This window comes from Trachemys scripta, chromosome 5, assembly GCF_013100865.1.
Source record: "Trachemys scripta elegans isolate TJP31775 chromosome 5, CAS_Tse_1.0, whole genome shotgun sequence".
In the NCBI taxonomy this organism is placed as follows: Eukaryota; Metazoa; Chordata; order Testudines; family Emydidae; genus Trachemys; species Trachemys scripta.
In genome coordinates, this window is record NC_048302.1 from 43,847,603 (window position 1) to 43,867,927 (window position 20,325).

The 20,325-nt window shown below is 42.8% G+C and overlaps 1 protein-coding gene across 9 annotated transcripts in view; it reads right to left on the bottom strand.

Moving 5' to 3' along the window:
* SCLT1 (sodium channel and clathrin linker 1) overlaps positions 1 to 20,325 on the bottom strand; it is a 128,471-nt gene that overhangs the window by 58,242 nt on the left and 49,904 nt on the right. For all 9 annotated transcript variants that reach the window (XR_004645945.1, XR_004645944.1, XR_004645947.1 and 6 more), the window contains exons 15-19: positions 20,122 to 20,193; positions 12,038 to 12,112; positions 11,236 to 11,381; positions 8,303 to 8,495; positions 5,020 to 5,216 (exon numbers count right to left, since the gene is read on the bottom strand). Coding sequence is in view for 5 of the 9 variants with exons in the window: in XM_034772425.1 (XP_034628316.1) it covers positions 5,020 to 5,216; positions 8,303 to 8,495; positions 11,236 to 11,381; positions 12,038 to 12,112; positions 20,122 to 20,193 (683 nt within the window). In the remaining 4 variants the exon portion in view is untranslated. The remainder of the gene's footprint in view (positions 1 to 5,019; positions 5,217 to 8,302; positions 8,496 to 11,235; positions 11,382 to 12,037; positions 12,113 to 20,121; positions 20,194 to 20,325) is intronic.

A 20,325-nucleotide genomic window follows, 5' to 3' on the forward strand; every position in this document is an offset into this window, starting at 1 on the left:
GAGGGTGCTCCACGTTAGGTGTTCATGCGCCCCTGCGCTCGTAGCCGGAGACTTTTAGTAGCAGTGCCGGTTGGGTCGCACATGCGTGGTCCCTGTCTCGGGCTGCTGCAGGCAGTTAACCGATGCTGTGCGACCAACCCCCACTCAGTTCCTTCTCTACTGCAGAGACTAATAAGGAAACTGAAGTAGAAGGGAGGAGGGAGGATAGTGGAGCACCCACAGGGACACACATCTTGAAGAACCTCAGTTACTGCACAAGGCGAGTAACCTTCTCTTCTTCTTCAAGTGCTGTCCCTTTGGGTGCTCCACTTTAGGTGACTTCAGAGCAGTGCCCTCCGACGGAAGGAGGGGCTTCGGAGTTGAAGTTGTGACCTCCGACAGTAGAGAGCATCCAAAGGAGGTATCAGATGTTGCCTGTTGTTCTAAGGCATAGTGCTGTCTAAAGGTATGGGCTAAGGCCCAGGCAGTAACTCTACAAATGTCCATGATAGGTACATTGTGCAGGGAAGCCGTGGAGGCTGATAAGGCTTAATAGGATGTGAGCGAATCCCTGTGAGGGATTGGCAGTTGCACTGATGATAGAGTTTTGTGCAATTATGGATCTACATGGAAAGTCTTTGTTTAGAGCTGGTACTCCTTTTGGAGCATTCAGTGATGGATAGAAACAGTCTGGGTGATTTATGGGATGGTTTAGTCCTGTCTATGTAAGAAGCCAATGCCCTCCAAACATCAAAATTATGGAGTGTGTAATGTGTTCTATCTGTGTGGGGTTTAGGGGTGTGGTCTGAGGGAGGCTTTATCCTCAAAGAAGACCATGTATGGGGGTTCCGCCATGAAAGCCCACAGTGCTCCCCCACATCTGACAGATGTCATTGCCACAAGAAATGCTACTTTCATAGAACAGTGTAGCTGTGATGGGTTCACATGGGGAAGAGGTGATGATTCAAAGGACCAGGTTCGGGTCCCATGGTGTGGTAGGCTCATGTAGTTCAATGTTGTGATGGTAGGTACATGGACCTTTATTGAGCTCATGGATAGGTCTGACTGTTTGAGTTCTAATAGGTAACGCAGTATAGAGGGTAATGTCCCTGGAATGGAAGTCATCCGTTTTAGTTGGCACCAGGACTTACTCGTCTCCCCTTCAGGGTGTATGGGCGACAGTTCATTTCTGTTTCTGTTCATTTGTGTGTAACTATATTTTGTACCTCCTCTGAACAGGTAAGCTCAGGTTCCATGAACCATGGAGGAGCCATGCTCTGAGATGAAGTTTCTGTGGATGCAGGACACAGCCTGAGTCCTGGGACACCGGATAAGACAGAAGTGGGAGTGCAATTCATGAATGCACGGTCATGCTGAGGGGGCAAGGATACCATGGTTTGGAGAGACCATGATAGTAGAATTACTGTGGCCCATCCGGCCTGATCTTGTGGATCACTCGGTTCAAGAGAGGAATAGGAGGGAAAGCATAGAGAAGGGAAGCGTTCCACTCGAGGAGGAATGCATCGCCTAACGACTGCACACAGAGACCTGCACCGGAAAAAAAATGAGGGTGTTTGGTATTTTGTGCAGTTAATAAAAGGTCTACTGAGGGGAACCCCCCGTGTTGAAATACGCAACCCCCCGTGTTGTCGAGCTCCCGTCATGGTCCTGAGAAATTTGTCCGTTGAGGGTATCTGCTGTGGTGGTGTGGATATTGTGTCTGATGCACCATTGTCGGGGTTTTATGGCTTGCACACAGAGGAACTGTGAGTGTGCTCCCCCATGTCTGCATATATAATACGTACAAGCTAAGGCTTCAAATAGCCTTGTCCTTGATGAGTGGCAGGAACTGGGAGCAAGCGTTGTGGACAGCTTGAAGTTCCAATAGGTCTATATGTTGAAGGGATTCCACAGGAGACCAGCAGCCCTATATAGAATGTGGGTGCAGGTGTGCTCTGCATCCCAGGAGTGAGGCATTTGTGGTCTGCATATGTTGGTCAGTTTTGCCCACCAGAGAAGGGGGTCCTTTATTTTGTCCGATATCGTGGGGTGCTTGTTTATGCTGTGTCTGTGTGGAACAAAGTTGATACGCAGCCTTCCTTGTAGGCAACGGATGTTTAATCTGGTGTGTCTGACAGCCAATATTGTGGCTGCCATGTGGTCAAGGAGTTGGGGGCAAGTCCTGGCAGATATCTGTGGGCTATTTCACGCAGTGGGTATGAGGCTAGTGTCTTGGGAGTGAGGCTATAGCCTCGATAGAGTTGAGTTGGGCCTCAATGAAGTCCAGCTCTTGCACTGTTGTTAGAGTGGGCTGGTTGGTATTTATTAGGAAGGCCAGATTCGTGAAGAGGGTTACCACTTCTTCAGTGGCTTGCAATGCTGTCTGCTGGGTTGATGCTTTTAGCAGGCAGTCACTTATAGTGTATAGTGTGACCATCTTGAATTGTTGTGTTTCTGATGAACTAGTTGAATTATTGGAGGTCGAGCATTGGTCTCCATCCACCAGAGTTCTTGTTAGGGGAAGTTGATGGTTGGGATGCAGCAACTTGAGAAGTAGATTGTTGTCCCCTCAGGGCCTGTGTCTGCAAGCCTATGAGTCAAATCACCGCTGTTGTTGTGAATACATTGGCCGGTGGTATCATTGGGATGTAAAGTAATTCCTCTGTTTCCTCTTCGGTTTGGGGTTATAGGTTCCCAAGGATCGGAGAGTCACTCGTGAGTCTGTGAGTGAGTTGTCTGTCTTTTTGGCGGATAATTTGGGCTAGCAAGTCTTCCACTGTGAAATGCACCTCTTCAGGGAAGCCAGAAAGATAGAGCCATGAACTTCTCATTACAACCACCGTCGACACAGATGTTGCAGCCCTGTCCTCAGAATCAAGTGCTGTGAATTGTTCTCCCTTGTCCTTGGCAATAAAATTAATCAATTCGGACATTTTTGTGTAGTTTGTATAGTTGTATTTTGTTAGTAATGATAGTTGGCTATGCAGAGGTAAGGGGTAGCCAAGGAGGAAGACTTATTGCCAAAACTGATCAAGTCTTTTCCAGTCCTTATCATGAGTTGTGTTTCAGGGCTGTTGTTGCATGCCACATCACTGGACTGCGTCTATCACCAAGAAATTAGGCACTGGATGCAAAGTCGACACCCTTTGTTGGTACACACCTCCTGTCAGACCTTCCACCAGCTGGAGGGGCAGCCATGGGGGTCCACAGAATGACCCTTACAGGATCCATCAGTGCCTCATTCATGTGAAGGGCAATTTTTTTTTCTTTTAAACGAAGGAGAAAAGGAAAGGGAAACAAGCTAAGTAGCTGCTAATAAGGAAACTAAGTAATTGACTGTAACTAATTAACTACAAAGTAGCGAGGTGCTGCTGATTGCTCTGACTCCTAGCCAAGGGCGATAGAGAAGGAACTGAGTGGGGGTTGGTCACACAGCGTAGGTTAACTGCCTGCAGCAGCGCAAGGCAGGGACCACACATATGCGACCCAACCAGCACTGCTACTAAAAGTCTCTATGAGCTCAGGGGCGCATGAACACCTAAAGTGGAGCACCAACAGGGACAGCGCTTTACGAAGAACTATTTAATATATACCAATGAGAAGAAATAAAACAACAGAGCTGCTATTTTCACAACTTCAGAAACCACTATATACAGGAGAGATGTCATTTTCTTCTCATGCTACATTTGGTTGCTAGGTTTAGGAGACCCTGCCAATAAGGAGAGAGAGTCTGTGGACTAAAGGAAGACCAAGGAAAGACGGCCTGAAAGAGAATGAGTGCCCTGGGACGTTAAAGCACTCTTGCTTTGAGGTATGCACCAATGAGCCTTTCAGCCCAACTCTCGTGTTGATGAGTCAAAGAAGAACATCTGGAGGAAATGAAGCCTAAATGGAGACTCATCCCTAACACTCAGTTCCAAGAACACTGGACTAAGAGAGCTTTCCCCAGAAGAATGTGCACACAGGGTATGTCTACATTGCAATTAAACAATGTGGCTGGCCCAGGCTTGTGGGGCTCAGGCTAAGAGGCAGTTTAATTGCAGTTTGAGCTCAAGCTGGAGTCCGAGCTCTGGGACCCTCTTCCCCCGTGAGGTTCCAGAGCCTGGGCTCCAGCCCAAGCCCAAATGCCTACTCCACAATTAACCAGTCCTTTAGCTTGAGCCCTGTGAACTCAAGCCAGGTTACGTGGGCCAGCTGAAGGTGTTTAATTGCAGTGTAGACATACCCTTAGAGGTATAACCATACACTCCAGTGATGGTATTGAAGATCCTGCATAAGCCAAAGATGGTGGAGAAATATCCAGAGATTGTCTATGGCCAAAGAGACTCCAGGACCCTGGTCCAGACAAAAACGGAGTGTAATAGTGAAAACTAGGCAACACCACCAACTGGAATACTGTTTAACAATAAAAGTTGCTCTTAATATGGAGAAAGGTCCCTAATAACAAAATCTAGCCAAGAAAGAAAGGAACTGAGAGGACAAAGGTCATATGGCTCTTTTATAACCTCATCTAAGAGCTTCTGGTGTCATAAGAGAGTACTCATGCAGCTCCAAGAGGCAATGTTTTCAGAATGTTCCTGAAATTCCATGATTCGTCCCACAACTGTGCATATACAGACGCGGTACCTTGAAGAACCGTAAATATAGGGGTTTTCATAAACCAAAGTTAAGTTTTCTAAAATGAGTAAAGTTTACTTGAAAAACACTATTAAAATAAAGTGACATATTGTAACTACTTTTTTGCCATTACAAAATGTCAAAAACACACAAGTAGTGTTGTCTTTTTGGCAAGTTACAAAGCCTTCATTTCTGCAATTAGCCTTCTAAGTGCAACTGAGAAAGGAAAGCAGAAACTAACAATTCTTTTTGCAGCATCTCTTGTTTATTCATTGAGACTGCAACATCTCTTCTGGCCTGAATTATTTACTCACTATCTTTTTTCCCCACCACAAGTACAGTTTCATGATTATGACCATGATAACCAAAACCTAAGAGTTAAACTAATAAAAAGTGTAAAAGAAAAAGACTGATTGCACTTACTTCAGATTACAGATCCTGGTTTCTGTAGTTTCTGTAAGCTTCTTTGTTTCTTCCTTCCACCGGTTCGTTGCTTTTTGCTGAGCCACCAACAGATGTCTCAGTTGAACAGTGGAATTTCGATTAGTGACTTCCATCTCTTTCAGTCGAACCTCAAACCCATGCTCCTTCACTGAATGCTCATGTTCCATTGTGCTTATCTACAGTTAAAAAACATAAAAAGCTACAATCAGACAATAGAAGTTTGCAACTTTAACCCAAGAATAAAACCCCCCAAAACATTCACTTTAAGTGTGCATATAAAAATACGCTCATAAGACCAATTTAAAACCTAATACAAATGGCAATAAAGGGTAGTGATGATTGTAATGCCTATTGTTTTTATAAATTGAATATATGCTTTATCCTTCTCCCCTGAATTCTGTAAATTACTTGTATTCTTAGAAGGTTAGCTCTCTGGGGAAAGGTTTACATCTTGTATGTTTGGAAAGCACCTATCACCATTGTGAGAACTACTAAAATTCAAATACTAAATAACTGTGCAGGCTCAGTTGTGTGCTTAACTGTGACCTTGTTTAGGTGTACAATTGTACATGCAAAGTACCAGGTCGTTACACAAGCAAATACAGCAACAAAGGTTAGATAACCAATTATGTTGAATATACATTTAGCCTCTAGATACATCAGATTGCAGATGAACAAGAGAGCCATCTCGCTGGCTTTGAGGAGTCCATAGTCTGGATGTCCAATCTGGAGTATAGTGAAGATCCTGTAAATTGACTTTGAAAAGCCTGGTTGACATAAGTATTGGTTAAGTTTTAATTTGAAGTGTGAGTGTGAACGATCACTCTCTCCACACACCCTTCCCCAACTCATATGTTTTTCAGTTAGTATCTTTTATCTTAAATGACATTTGTTGAAAATGTTGATGTACACATGCAATCCTACAAATTGCCAGCTTTAGAAACAATTTTTAAAAAAATTTATCTCTATCAAAAGACTCCAAATGAGTATTTATAATGGGTCAATAGGGTGACATGTCTCATTTCTGCAGAACTGCCTATAAATATTTATATTTAAATTTACATACAACATTAAATAAGAATTCTAAATCATTACATCACATTTCTTTCGTAAAAATGGCATGGCCTAAATAGATCAAATTTTCAAAGTTGTTATAGCAACATTAGATTTTGAAGATTCACCCCCTCCCTCCATAACTCTCCTATTTGAATACACAAGATATAAATAGGAATATATTACCTGAAAAAGCAATGTAAACTGCTTCTTTTGCTTATTTCACTAATATAAAGGAGTACCTCCCTCATCTACTTTTTGGTATTTTATAATTCTTACAGAAAATAGAAAAACCTTACATTTATTTTAATAGTATGAAACTTTAACAAAACAAGTTTAGGCTTTGAGTTTCTTAAAAACAAAACTCACTTCCATTTGTGCCCCCAAACAAATCCACTGGCACATACATTACACTTTTAGAATTAAACATTCACTCATTTTTTATAGGTGTAAGTTATATGTGACATTAAAGAGAGTCTTTTTTATTCCAGTAGTGACTATTGATTTTTTCCTCTTTCTGTAGTTAGAAGTAACATTGAAACTTATCATAAAATAAAGATTAAGGGGGAAAATTTTTTGAGTTTTGTTACTTTATGAGTAACCAGTCTGCCTCCCACACCCCACATTGTCTTTCACACAGAAACAAAGGAGAGAAATATTTTTAAAACCCTAGAAAATGTGATTATGAAACCATGAAAATTGGCATAAGGCTGATATAGTACATGAAAGTACTTTTAACTTTTTTTGTTGTTAAACTGACTATTTTGATTTGACGGTATACCTTTAAACTTTATGTATATACAAGGCAGGACCATTTGGTTTATTGTAAACGTATGATTGAGATTTTACTTCTGGTCAATATACCTTTAACCACTCAGTTTATGACAAGGAGCCTTAAATGCACCAATGAACATGAAATGTTTTCTTAATTTACCATGTAGCACAAAATTTTAAGTTCTCCATATTATGTGGAAAATTAGACTCAGTCACTGGTTCTTGAAAAATGTAATGGCACATACCAGAGTATGTTATGCTGATCACATGTCAATTGCCAAGGAAACAAAGGAAAAAACATAAGTCAAGTTGAGCAGTTTTCCTCTGATTTCCATCCAATTAGTCAGCCATGTAATACTATTTGGTGAATTTTGTAAATAGTGTGTACAAGAATTTTATTGTTTATTGCCCCCAAATTGACCTTCTTCTTAAATGTTTTAAATTCTCCAAGGTTAAATACTTTTTCCTGGAACTCTTATTGAATATCAAGGGTAGTGCTCTGAAGGTGGGTGACTTTTAGACTAACTGACTTTATTATCATAGCTATTAAAAATAAAGTAGTCTTCACTACAAAACTAGCTCCATGGGCTCGCCATACGCCATCTCCCTAATCCCCTAACTTTCATTCCAAACTGACAAGTTTTTCTCTTGTCTTTATATTCACAACCATTGAATTTTATATTTTTGCCTCTAGCCATATCCATCTTATTTATCCCCACCCCCTCATAGCCTATACTTCAGCCTCCCAACTTCAGTTGTTAAGACCGCAGAGTCAAATCCCAGTCTGACAGACTTCCTCAGGTCCTGTCAGTCTGGGATACTTCAGTGGGGAACCACAGAAGGTTCATGAGGGAAGGCTGTGTTCTCTGAAACATTTTCACCTGCAAATCTTCCAACTCTCCAAGCTTGTTCCAACCATGTTCCAACCCTTATAACTAGAATGAGAAGGGGAAAAGGAAGAGACTGGCATGTGACGATGCCTCAGTGCACACTGGAAAACATAGTGGTTAATGTTAATCTTGCTGTTTTGGAGATCTGGGATCAAATCTCTTGCTGCTGCAAGTAGATATAACTCCACTGGAGCCCAGTTTGCCAATCAGTAGTGAGTTTGGCTCCAGTTAAAGTTAGATAACCAGAAATGTTTTATTATTTAGTCCGGTCACATTATAAAAGCCACCAAAAGAACATTTGGAAGCTTCTGTTTAATAAGTATAATTTAATTTATTAATAGACAATGAATTAATTATAAGACTGACAGTAGAAATGTTACTTCACAAGTAACGGTATCTGGAGGGCAGAACTGAGAAGCCTGAACTGAAGTTGTCACTCCCAACCCTATTTTTTCTATTTCTTCTTAGAAATGTTTTTTGCATTTTATCTTTCGTAGGAACCCATTTAACCAAATAATTACACACTATTTTTGTTTTGCTAGTACCTTTAATTTAGCTTTTTGTTGTGCCTCCATGGCCAGTTTCCTCAAGTCCTCTGCTTCTTTGCGCAACTGTTCATTTTCTTGATGAAGTTTTAGTCTTTGTTCACTCATAGAGCCAGAGTTTTCTCTTTCAGAATCCAGAATGCTTTGCAGCTTGCAAACCATTTCCTGGCAACGAGATATCTCTTCCTCAGAGCTGAAAAGGGAAAACAAACCTCACTAGACTTTCAACTCAGGAGTTAAGTCAAGTTCAGTCTACATTTTTCGAAGCTTCCCTATCATTTGTATGTGCCTTTTAATTAGAACCTTTAATTATATTTTGTATTTTGAAGGCCAAATACTTATTTTTAAAATTCATAATGCTTGTCAACGTCAATGTATTTGTGGATGGGTGAACATGTGAATTCTTTTTAATGCTTGACATTTAAAGTACAAATATTTTTAAACTAATTTTTATTCCACTGGGTGTGTGATGTCTATGTCTAAGAGGAACAAATAGCCATAAAAAAATTTCACAAAAATATTTAATTCAATTTTAAATTTCCTTTTTGTTAGCCTCAGAGAGGCGAAGCATTGAATGAACATGGAAAATTAACTATGTCCACTCCTTATACATAAACCATCATATGTTAAATTAACTACATTAATTAAAAAGGATGGGTGCGTTTGAGATATAGAAGGTTGGACTTCACAAGGGAACAGGATAGTGAGAGTTCAGGCCAAAGTTCAGGAAACCTGCATTAAGGTCTTGGAGAAGGGGATTGTCTTTTGTTATGTTTGTACAGTGCCAAGCATAAGTTCCTAGTCTGTAATTGGGGTTCCTAGCCACTATGATAATACAAATAATTACTAATACAGTATGTAAGTAAATAACTAACGGAACTCAAATTTGGACTCTGGATTATAGTAGGGCAAAATTTTTTGGCTGAATAGTTCATTTGCTGAAAAATTTATATTCAGCTCGACCAAAACTGGTTGTTGATTTGACATGAAATTGCTGAATAGTTTCAAGGGGACTTAGATGCCACTCGACTTCAGTGGTGGGGTGCTCCCTTATACTCCATACTTTTGTGGGGGCAGCACTTACCTGGGATGTGGGAGACCAGGTGGGCTTCAAGTCCCCACTCTGCCTGATTTGTAGCAAGGATTTAAACTTGGGCCTCCCACATCCAATAGTTGAGTGCCTTAACCACTTGGATATACAGTCTCTCTCTCTCTCTCTCTGGCTCAATTACTATTATTTATAAAAAACAGAACAGCTTCAATGGGGGCGGGGAGAGAGAGAGAGAGCGAGAGATCAACCCAGAATACCCTCTAGCCTAGTCGTTAGGGCACTGACCTACAAAATGGGAGTCCCAAGTTCAAATCCCTGCTTCCTACCAGGCCGAGTAGGAAAGTGAACCTGTGTTTCCCACATCCCAGGTGAGTGCTCTAACATGGGACAACAGGTTATAAGTAGACTTGGAAGGGTGAGATTTTTTTTAATCAGTAAACATCCATTTCATTGTACATACACAAACCAACTGAAAAAGTAATAAAAATGTACAGATAAGCAAATTGAGAAAAATGTTGCTTGAAAAATTAGAGTGTGATTTAAGAATATTTACTTGGTGTATTTTGACACGTCGTGTCGACCATTTATGTTTTAATAGTTACAAAGCTTTACTTTATGAATCTCAAGGTCTACAGTCATTAAATAATTGTCTGATCCCTTCTAATTTCCCATAGTTGTCAAATATTAAATAAAAAAAATGCTTAAAATGCATAATTTTGTGCAACTGTGAAAATGTAAATTGATACAAATTAGAAAAAATGCTTAATGAGTAAACATCCATATCAGTCAACGTTATAAATAAATATAAAAATCATGTTTTGCCAACTTTAGTTATAAGGGGAAGGGCTGTACCATGACCTTCTGGGGCTTCGTGAATGGCATTTCCAATTTATCTTTGCTTTTAATAAAAAAAATTACTTGAAATAAAAAAAAAAACAAATTTCCCCCCTTGGTTTTTTGTTTTGGGTTGATCTAAAACTCCACCCACCCCCAATTCGGCCAGCAAACTGAAAAAGTGATTATTCACACAGCTCTACTCTGGATAATTTCTCCTAATTTACTATATTTCTGTTAGTCCCACCTACATCTTGCGCCCACCTCATACCTCTAACTGCACTAATCTCATTATTCTCACACATTTTGCCTGCTATCTACTTGCTCCTCTCTCTCCTCTCTTCCCTATTTCTACCTTCCTCTCCATCAGCTTCCTATTCCTTTTCCCCACTCCCCTCTAACTTCCAGAATCCCTTTCCACAATTCATTGACCCTACTTGAACTTCAAATACTCCCACCCTCCACAACACGCACAAGCAAGCAAGCAAAGTAAGACATGTTGTATTCCTGTCCTCCACCCTTCAATCTCTTTATCTGTTTAGATTATAAACTTTTTAGGGGAAGGATTGTGTGGACTTATTTTTGTCTAGTACCTAGCACATTTTGGATGCTATCACAACAATAATATAGGCATCCTGTGCGGTGGTTTGGTATTATATAGACCAAATAAAACCCTCCTGTATGCCGACTTTAAAAAATAGGAATTCTTCTGAATATTTTGCAAAAAATGGTTTTCCAAGCAGTTAACATTAACAATTAAAATAGGATTATTAGCCACAAAAATTGTTTCTATTTTTTTCCTTTGTAAGAGAACTGCTTTCAGCTCTGATATTGTTAAGAAAATCTGTTTAGTTCTAAAATACGTCATCCTCACTTATAATATCACCCAATGCTGCATATTTTAAAAAAAAGAATGATTATGACAGCCTACTATTCCTACTTCTGAATAAGAACTTACGACAAAATACAAACACTTGACACAAGACTACTTAGATCAGATGGAAATATTGAATGAAATACTGATTAGGAGGACATATCAGTTACTTACTTCATTTCCAGTTGTTTAATTTTGTTTCGTGCCGCCTGTAGACACAGCTGAAGGTCATCTTTTGTACGCTCTGCAATCAGACACCTTTGGTGCAGTTCCTCCAGTTTTCTGTAATCACATTCACTTCCTCTGCCTTCACGGTAAATCTGAAGGATAGACTTACATGTAAATCTCATTTTATCACACAGATAGCTGTCAGTGTAGTATTGCTGCCTACATTACGTTATCCATTCCATTGTCCAGCACAGTTTTCAGTAACTGAAGGAATGGGACTTTCATTGCTACTACTGGGATAATAGTCTTATAGATTTTGCAGTTAATTAATTTTTCTGATATTCAGCCTAAAAATCTTCTTTTGTTTAAATTTCCATTATTGCATCTACTTACACCCTTTGGACCATTTTAAACACTTCTTACTCCTATTTGGTTCTTATACCTTTAAAATAGTTGTAAGGAATTTATTACCACAGTTAGACACATATCCTGAACGTAGGTAATATGACTATGCTGAATATATACTGAATAGCGAGTTAGGAGTTCAGAAACATTCTCTAAGAGCCATCTTTTGCAGTTAATCTATTATAACTCGAAAATTTATTAGAAATATAAAATGTATTTTTCAATTTCCTTCACTGGATTTACAATTAAACAAAAAATAAGCAAATACAAAACTAAGCATATGGTATATTCTTTCACCCCATTTTACTCAATAATATTAGAGAAAATAGTGAAATAGAAACTTAAGACAATGTTATAAAATAAAGAAAAGTTAAAGTGTAAAACTGAATATCTGCATTCTTACTTTCTCAAGTTCTTCTTCCACTGCTCGCTTCTCTCTAATGGCCCGTTCAATTTGACTCTGCTTGTCTCCACATTCCTATAAGAAGTCAAACCATTTTCTAAGGGCATTAAATACATCAAACCAAAAGAATAACAAAAACATGTGTTAAATTAAAGTTAAGGCTGCAAAGGGAAACACTCCAAAGTCAGGAAATACTAAAGCTAAAAGGTTGCTCATGCAAACTTAGTTCTCTTTATTTTTGCACGTGCATTATGACGTATGGTTTTTCTTATGCTTTTTCTTCTTGCAGAGCCACCATCTCATTCAGTGTATAGATTAGATATAGGACAGTGAAAGTATTTGGTACTTTTTAAAATCCTCATTAGTCAATGAGTGAATGCTTACCTAATTCACTGCACACCATCCAAACTCCTCTGGTCTCCTAACCTCATTCATTACAAATTCCTCCTTTATTAATGTTCACTGTACATCCTATGCAAATCTTCTCTCAGCTACACTGGTACAAAATCTCATTTACTTTGTACTAACATCCTGATAAGTGTGAACAGAATTTGTCCCCACCCTGACAAAAAAAAAAAAAAAGAGTACAGATCCAAAGGAGTCACTTCATTTCTTATTTATTCCTGCTAATTTATTGAGTACTATCTAATCTCTGTCCTGAATGAGGCATGGAGGGATATTTAGGAAAAATAGTATGTAATCCTATCACTAAAGATTACAGTTTTACATATATGTACGGTAGCCTGGTATTGAGATGGGATGCAAAATTTCTCATGTCACTAATACAAGTTCTTTACCCTGGTGGCTACGTAAATATTATTGTTTAAGAAGGGGACTGGCCACACACTAGTAGATACATATAAACTTAAAAGCCAAATAAACATACATATCAAAGCAATGCTACAAGAAATTGACAGAAATAAGAACAATTCTCAGTATTATTATACTCACAAATTCCTGAGAATAGTGGAAAACAAAGATAGAAGAATACAGCCAGTGGAGTACCTCATCACAATCCAGTTTACACCATTTTGTGGAACCTGATGTGCCCAACAACAGGTTGGACACATCTCTTGTAAACCTTTTCCCATTCTTCCCACACAGATCTTAGATTATAGTTGACAATGTTTCTGCCCTTGCCCATGTGTGGTATTCTGGTTAACCATACATGATATTCCAGCTAACCATAATTTAACTTCTGACAGTTAGTATTGCATTTGCTTCAATTAATTTCTTAATAGTTGATATATTAGTGTGGTTAGCTCCATGTTTACCTTAGTGCAGAAAGTACCTAAAAATCCACTGTTTTAAACCTATTTGAGCAACTGGCAATGTACTCATTCTTTTGTGATTTACTTATTTGTGCCTGGTACATATGGCTAAATTTTATAATCTCAGGGTAAGTGAGTAGGCTAACTTACAGTAACTCCTCACTTAACGTTGTAGTTATGTTCCTGAAAAATGCAACTTAAGTGAAACAATGTTAAACGAATCCAATTGTCCCATAAGATTTAATGTAAATGCAGGGGGTTAGGTTCCAAGGAAATTTTGGGGGGGCAGACAAAAGGCATTATACTGTATATTGTACAGTACTGTACTGTGGTTGGGAAGTGCCCCTGGCTTACCCTACACAGGCACAGCCCACTGCAGGCAAGTACGCTAGGAAGCACCTTTGCTGCAGCAGCAGCAGCTTCCCTGGAGAACAGGCTTGGATTCTGCTGGGAATGCTCCAGGCCCGCCTCTTCCTGTCCCCGCTCCACTCCAGGCCCACCTCTTCCCATCCCCACTCCACCTCCTCTCCAGAGCACACCACATCCCTCCCCCACAAAGTCTTAAGCGCCGCCAAACAGCTGTGTCTCTGCTCCTCCCTCTCCCTCCCAGAAAGTCCTAAGCTGGGAGGAGACAGAGAAGCGGAACTTGTGCAATGCTCCCTTGCAAAGTCGCTGCTCTTCCACAGAATCTTACAAGAAGGCAGCCAAACGGCGTTATAATGGAGCATTGCACAACTTTAAACAAGCATGTTCCCTAATTGAGCAGGGATGTAACATTGAAACAACGTTAAGTGGGACAACGTTAAATGAGTAATTACTGTATTCTAAAAACAGGGCCTCAGCTAGGTCTCATGCTAATTCTTAACCTTCCTACCTACAGAAAGCCTAGTATACTTAATATTTAGTATCTTCTACTTGCATTACTGCTTGGCAGTTAGATTATACATTAGTCAAAAATACACCCGTAATGTATCATTTATAAACAAATCCATAACTGCCCGCCACTAGGCTCCCCCTTGCTTGTTGATGTAAAACATGGTGTTGGTGTTGTCCGTTAGAACTGTTACGCACTGGCATTGCAGTTGGGCCGGGCAAGTGAGGCACACCGCCCTCAGCATCTTGACGTTGATATGTAGGGAGAGCTCGTCCTGCGACCACAGGCCCAGTGTCTGGAGGTTCCCCAGATGCACACCCCATCCCAGAGCCAACGCGTCCGTAACCAGGGACAAGGAAGGTTGAGGGTTGTGGAAGGGGACGCTCGGAGTTGAGCCACCAGTGGAGGGATGTGGGGACCTGCCCTGGTAATGTGACCACTGAATTCAAGCTGTCGCGCCCTGGGTGGTAGGCCAAGGCGAGCCATGCCTGCAATGGCCTGAGCCATAGCCTGGCGTGCCGGATCATGTAAGTGCAAGAAGCCATGTGACCGAGGAGACTCAGGCACCCCCTTGCTGTTGAGGTTGGGAATTGCTGGAGGCTTTGAATTATGTCCTTGATGGCTCGGAATCGGGACTCCGGTAGAAGTGCCTATGCCTGGACCGAGTCTAACACTGCCCCAGTGAATTCTATTCTCTGGGTTGGTTCCAGGGTCAACTTCCCCAAGTTGAGGAGGAGACCCAGCCGCTCGAACATGCACCTGACCAAATGAATTTTGGACCACCGCTGTGCCCTGGTGAAGCCCCTGAGCAACCAGTCATTGAGGTAGGGTTAATACCTGTACCTGCTGGCGATGGAGGAAAGCAGCCACGACCGATATGCATTTGGTGAAAACTTGGGGGGGTGGGGGGCTGTTGAGGGGCCGAATAGTAGAGCAATAGTGCCTAGGGAGACCATGAGGAACTTCAACTTTACCATGAATTTGTTGAGCCCATGCAGATCTAAGATGGGTCTGAGACCCCCTTTGGCCTTCGGGATTAGGAAGTATCGGGAGTAGAATCCCTTGCACCTTAGTTCCTAAGGAACCTACTCCACGGCTCCCATGGTGAGGAGCACCTGCACCTCCTGGATAAGGAGTTGCTCGTGAGAGGGGTCCCTGAAGAAGGACAGGGAAAGGGGGTGGGGAGGAGGGTAGGAACAGAACTGGAGAGAGAGTATCCCACTTCCACCGTGCTGAGGTCCTAGCGATCCGCGGTTATTTGGGACCAGGCACAGCAGAAGTGGGACAAATGATTCAAAAAGGGCGGGGAAGGATCTGGGAATGAGTCTGGTGCACCGTCCTCGGGCGTCCCTTCAAAAGGCCTGCTTGGAACCCAACAATGGTTTGGTCAGGCCCTGGCCTTGTCCGGAAGGGGGGCTGGAAGGCTTCCTTCTGCCATTCCTTCCCCTTCTTCTGTAAAAGTCCTGCCTTGGCCGAGGAGGGTAGGAGCTCCGCTGAGGCTGTTGGGGCTTGAAATGCTTCCGTTGGGTTGCCGGGGCATGCATCCCCAAAGATTTCATAGTAGGCCTCGAGTCTTTTAGGCTATGCAACTGAGAGTCAGTCTGCTCCACGAACAGGCCCACCTCATCAAAAAGCAGGTCCTGCATTGTCTGCTGAACCTTGGGCTGTATGTCGGAGGCTTACAACCATGAGATGCACCTCATGGCAATACCCGAGGACATGATGCGTGCTGCCAAGTCTGCAGCGCTCAGTGAGGCCTGTAAAGAGGTCTATGCCACGGCCTTGCCCTCCTCTACTATGGCTCCAAACTCCTCCCTAGACTCAGGTGGCACAAGCTCTTTGAACTTGAGCATTGAGTTCCAGGAGTTGAAGTTATATTGGCTCAGAATTGCCTGCTGGTTGTACTCGTAGAGTACACTTTACGCCCAAACAAGTCCAAGCGCTTGGCTTCCTTGGACTTGGGTGCTGGGGCTTGCTGCCCCTGCCTCTCTCTCTCTCTCTCTCCTTTACTGCCACAACCACCGATTAACAGGGCTGCAGGTGCATAAAAAGGTAGTCCGACCCCTTTGAGGGCACAAAGTACTTCCTCTCAACACTTTTGGCTCTGGGAGGGATGGAGGCCAGAGTCTGCCAGATGGTCTTGATTTTGGCCTGTATAGTTTTGATGAGGGGCAGAGCCATCCTCGAAAGACCTTCTGGGGTCAAAATGTCTGACTCCACCACCTCCTCGGCCTGAAGACCCATGTTGTGTGCCACCCTGCGCAGGAGGTCCTGGTGGGTGCAACTGTCTATAGGAGGTGGTCGAGAGATGAAAGTGCCTGCGACAGCCTCGTCTGGGGAGAAGGATGAAGAGGCTAATTGGGGAACAGGGTCGTCCTGCCCTTCAGGAGCCTGATGACCTGCTCCACCCGGCTCAGGAACCGAAGTTGGAGTTGGTTCGGAGTGAGGGGGGCAGCAGCACGGCACCTCCTCAGCAGCCCTAGGGCTGGGGCAACTAGCTGAGGTCTCCGGCACCCTCGGTTCAGAGGTGGCCGATCAGGAGCCTTTAGACTGGGCACCCTTGGCCTGGTGGTATGCCCACAGGGTCCAGAATGGCCACTGAGCTGCTCCCTGCCACTACACAGGCCACAGCCCTCCCCCCACCTCAGAGTATTCATGACTTGACCAGTGCCGGCCCCACTCCGAATACCTAGATCCCAAATCTAAGGACCGGGACCATGAGGGCCAGGGCGGCGCCCAGTGAAGCTGAGCTGGTGAGTGGTGCCGCAAGGCTGGGGAGCGGTGCCGCAAGGCTGGGGCTATGCGGGGTCGCCAGGAGGAGTCGGGATGGTGCCGGGTGCGGGACCTGCTGCGTGAAGGGGACCGACCTGAGGATCGGCATCGCGATCGGGGGCACTGGTGCAATCTGGAGCGGTGCTGGGACTCCATCAGCAGTGCCAACGGCTGGATCATCGCTGGTTTGCCTCGAGATGGTGCCATAAGATGTGGTACCGGAGGCTTGGCTTGAATTGTAGGCAACCTCGGCGCTGTCATGGCGATGAGGTCCCTTGTGGCTGCAAAGGTGTCTGGGGCAGATGGCAGCTCCACCTCCTCAATGATGTGGGCCATGAAGTCCAAAGGCACCGGACTTGATTGTCTCCCTTGCGGGGACAAAGTCAATGGTGCTGTCTCCGCAGGCTTCAGCGCTGGGCGCTCCTCACAAGGACGCGCCCCATTGGCTGGCTCCAGAGAAGCAGGCCCCTGGGATGGAGAGCGACTCCTCCCTTGCTTCTGGTGCTGCTTCTGCATCGGGGAGTGGGAGCGGTGCTGGGTTGATCCCGTCGGTTTTGGTGCTGGGGAAGGTGGATCTCTGCTACAGTCCGTCTGTGGTGCCGCTTCCACCACTGCCACCGGGGTGCTACGCACCGAAGAACTCAGTGCCGGGTCCTGCCGCGCTGATGGAGGCTGAGGTCTAAGTGCCGCCTCCATAAGGAGCTGCTTAAGGCAAAAGTCTCGCTCCTTTTTGGTTCTGGGGTGAATCCCTTTGCAAATCCTGCACCTATTGGTTTGGTGAGTCTCCCCCAGACACTTCAGACAAGTGCAGTGGGGGTCGCCCGTTGGCATGGGCTTGGAGCAGGACTTCCAGGGCTTGAACTGCTGGGACTTGGGCATGAAAGCCCTCCCAAGTAAAAGCGGTCGGGATAGAGGGTAAAACCACCAGCCCAACTGCTACAAACTACTACACCGCTACCTCGATATAACGTGACCTGATATAACATGAATTCGGATATAACGCGGTAAAGCAGTGCTGCAGGGGGGGCAGGGCTGCGCACTCCGGTGGATCAAAGCAAGTTCAATATAATGCGGTTTCACCTATAACGTGGTAAGATTTTTTGGCTCCCGAGGACAGCGATATATAGAGGTAGAGGTGTATTAAAATAAAAACTAATTAAAAAGGTATAAGAAACAGAGAGAAAAATAAAGAGCTAGGGAAACATGGAGAACTTGCTGAGCAAGATGCCACAGTCCAACGACCATCACTGGTGGTAAGAAGAAACTGAGGAGGCGCCAGGTTGGCAGGGTCATATATTGAGCGCCATGAAGGTGCCACTCCAGGGGGCTCCACAGCCAACCTGACGGGTGCTGCTAGGGGAAAATCTTTCCAATGACTGTGCACGCAGCGCGCACACACCTAATTGGAATCGATATGAGCAGTCACTCAAAGAACTATAGTTGACCCATAATTTTAATTCATTCCTTTTGTTCAAAAGTTTTAATTTTGAACAGAGAATTGACTAAAACAGAGAATCTACATTCGCAAAATTGCTGACAATTGATATTGTCTAAATTCCATCAGCCCTACTGAAAGTCTAAAACAGATTTTTTCTTATATGTTTAAGTTTACATATCCATTACAGTGCACACCTTTTATAAGAATGACATCTATCTATTTAGATTTTCAGAAAGCCTTTGACAAGGTCCCTCACCAACGGCTCTTAAGCAAAATAAGCAGTCATGGGATAAGAGGGAAGGTCCTCTCACGGATTGGTAACTGGTTAAAAGATAGAAAACAAAGGGTAGGAATAAATGGTCAGTTTTCAGAATGGAGAGAGGTAAATAGTGGTGTCCCCCAGGAATCTGTACTGGATCCAGTCCTATTTAACATATTCATAAACGATCTGGAAAAAGGTGTAAACAGTGAGGTGGCAAAATTTGCAAATGATACAAAACTTCAAGATAGTTAAGTCCCAGGCAGACTGCGAAGAGCTACAAAAGGATCTCTCAAAACTGGGTGACTGGGCAACAAAATGGCAGATGAAATTCAATGTTGATAAATGCAAAGTAATGCACATTGGAAAACATAATCCTAACTATACATATACAATGATAGGGTCTAAATTAGTTGCTACCACTCAAGATAGATCTTGGAATCATTGTGGATAGTTCTCTGAAATCATTCACTCAATGTGCAGCGGCAGTCAAAAAAAGCGAACAGAATATTGGGAATCATTAAGAAAGGGATACATAAGACAGAAAATATCATATTGCCTCTATATAAATCCATGGTACACCCACACCTTGAATACTGCATGCAGATGTGGTTGCCCCATCTCAAAAAAGATATATTGGAATTGGAAAAGGTTCAGAAAAGGGCAACAAAAATGATTAGGGGTATAGAACGGCTTCCATATGAGGAGAGATTAATAAGACTGGGACTTTTCAGCTTGGAAAAGAGGCGACTAAGGGGGGACATTATAGAGGTCTATAAAATCATGAGTGGTATAGAGAAAGTAAATAAGGAAGTGTTATTTACTCCTCCTCCTAATACAAGAGCAAGGGGCCACCAAATGAAATTAATAGGTAGCAGGTTTGAAACAAACACAAGAAAGTATTTTTTCACGCAACGCAATGTCAACCTTTGGAACTCCTTGCCAGAGGGAGTTATGAAGGCCAATACTATAACAGGGTTCAAAAGGGAGCTAGATAGATTCATGGACGATAGGTCCATCAATGGCTATTAGCCAGGATGGGCAGGAAGGGTGTCCCTTGCCTCTGTTTGCCAGAAGCTGGGATTGGGTGACAGGGTATGGATCACTTGATGATAACCTGTCTGTTCATTCCCTTTGGGGCTCCTGCCATTGGCCACTGTCAGTGGACAGGATACTGGGCTTGATGGACCTTTGGTCTGACCCAATATGGCCGTACTTATGTTCTTATCTGAAATGATTCGATTCTTAAAAATGGTTGATTCTTATAAGTGGGTATTTTGGTTCATATATGAATGATTTTGTCCCCGTGGTTTTGATCACTATATGCAGCTGATTCTTATATCAGTGATACCTGTAAATAGAGTGCACGGTAATAGATAAATACAAATGGACATGTGTCCATGTAACAAAAAGGTATTCAAAAAAATTTCTGACTTATAAAAGTTATTTTCAACACAGTCCAGAACGTACCATTTGAAGAGCAGAAAGTTCTTCTGTTAATCGAGAAATCTGTATATTGTAATGCTTCCTTGCATTCTCTACCTGCAATTAAAAAAAGATATTTTACTTAATCTGCACAGACTATTTTTCTATCCTATGATGCATGTTTATGGGACTGGAATTGCTGACAGAAATGGACCATTGCTGTACACCAACATATTAAATATGGCCTTT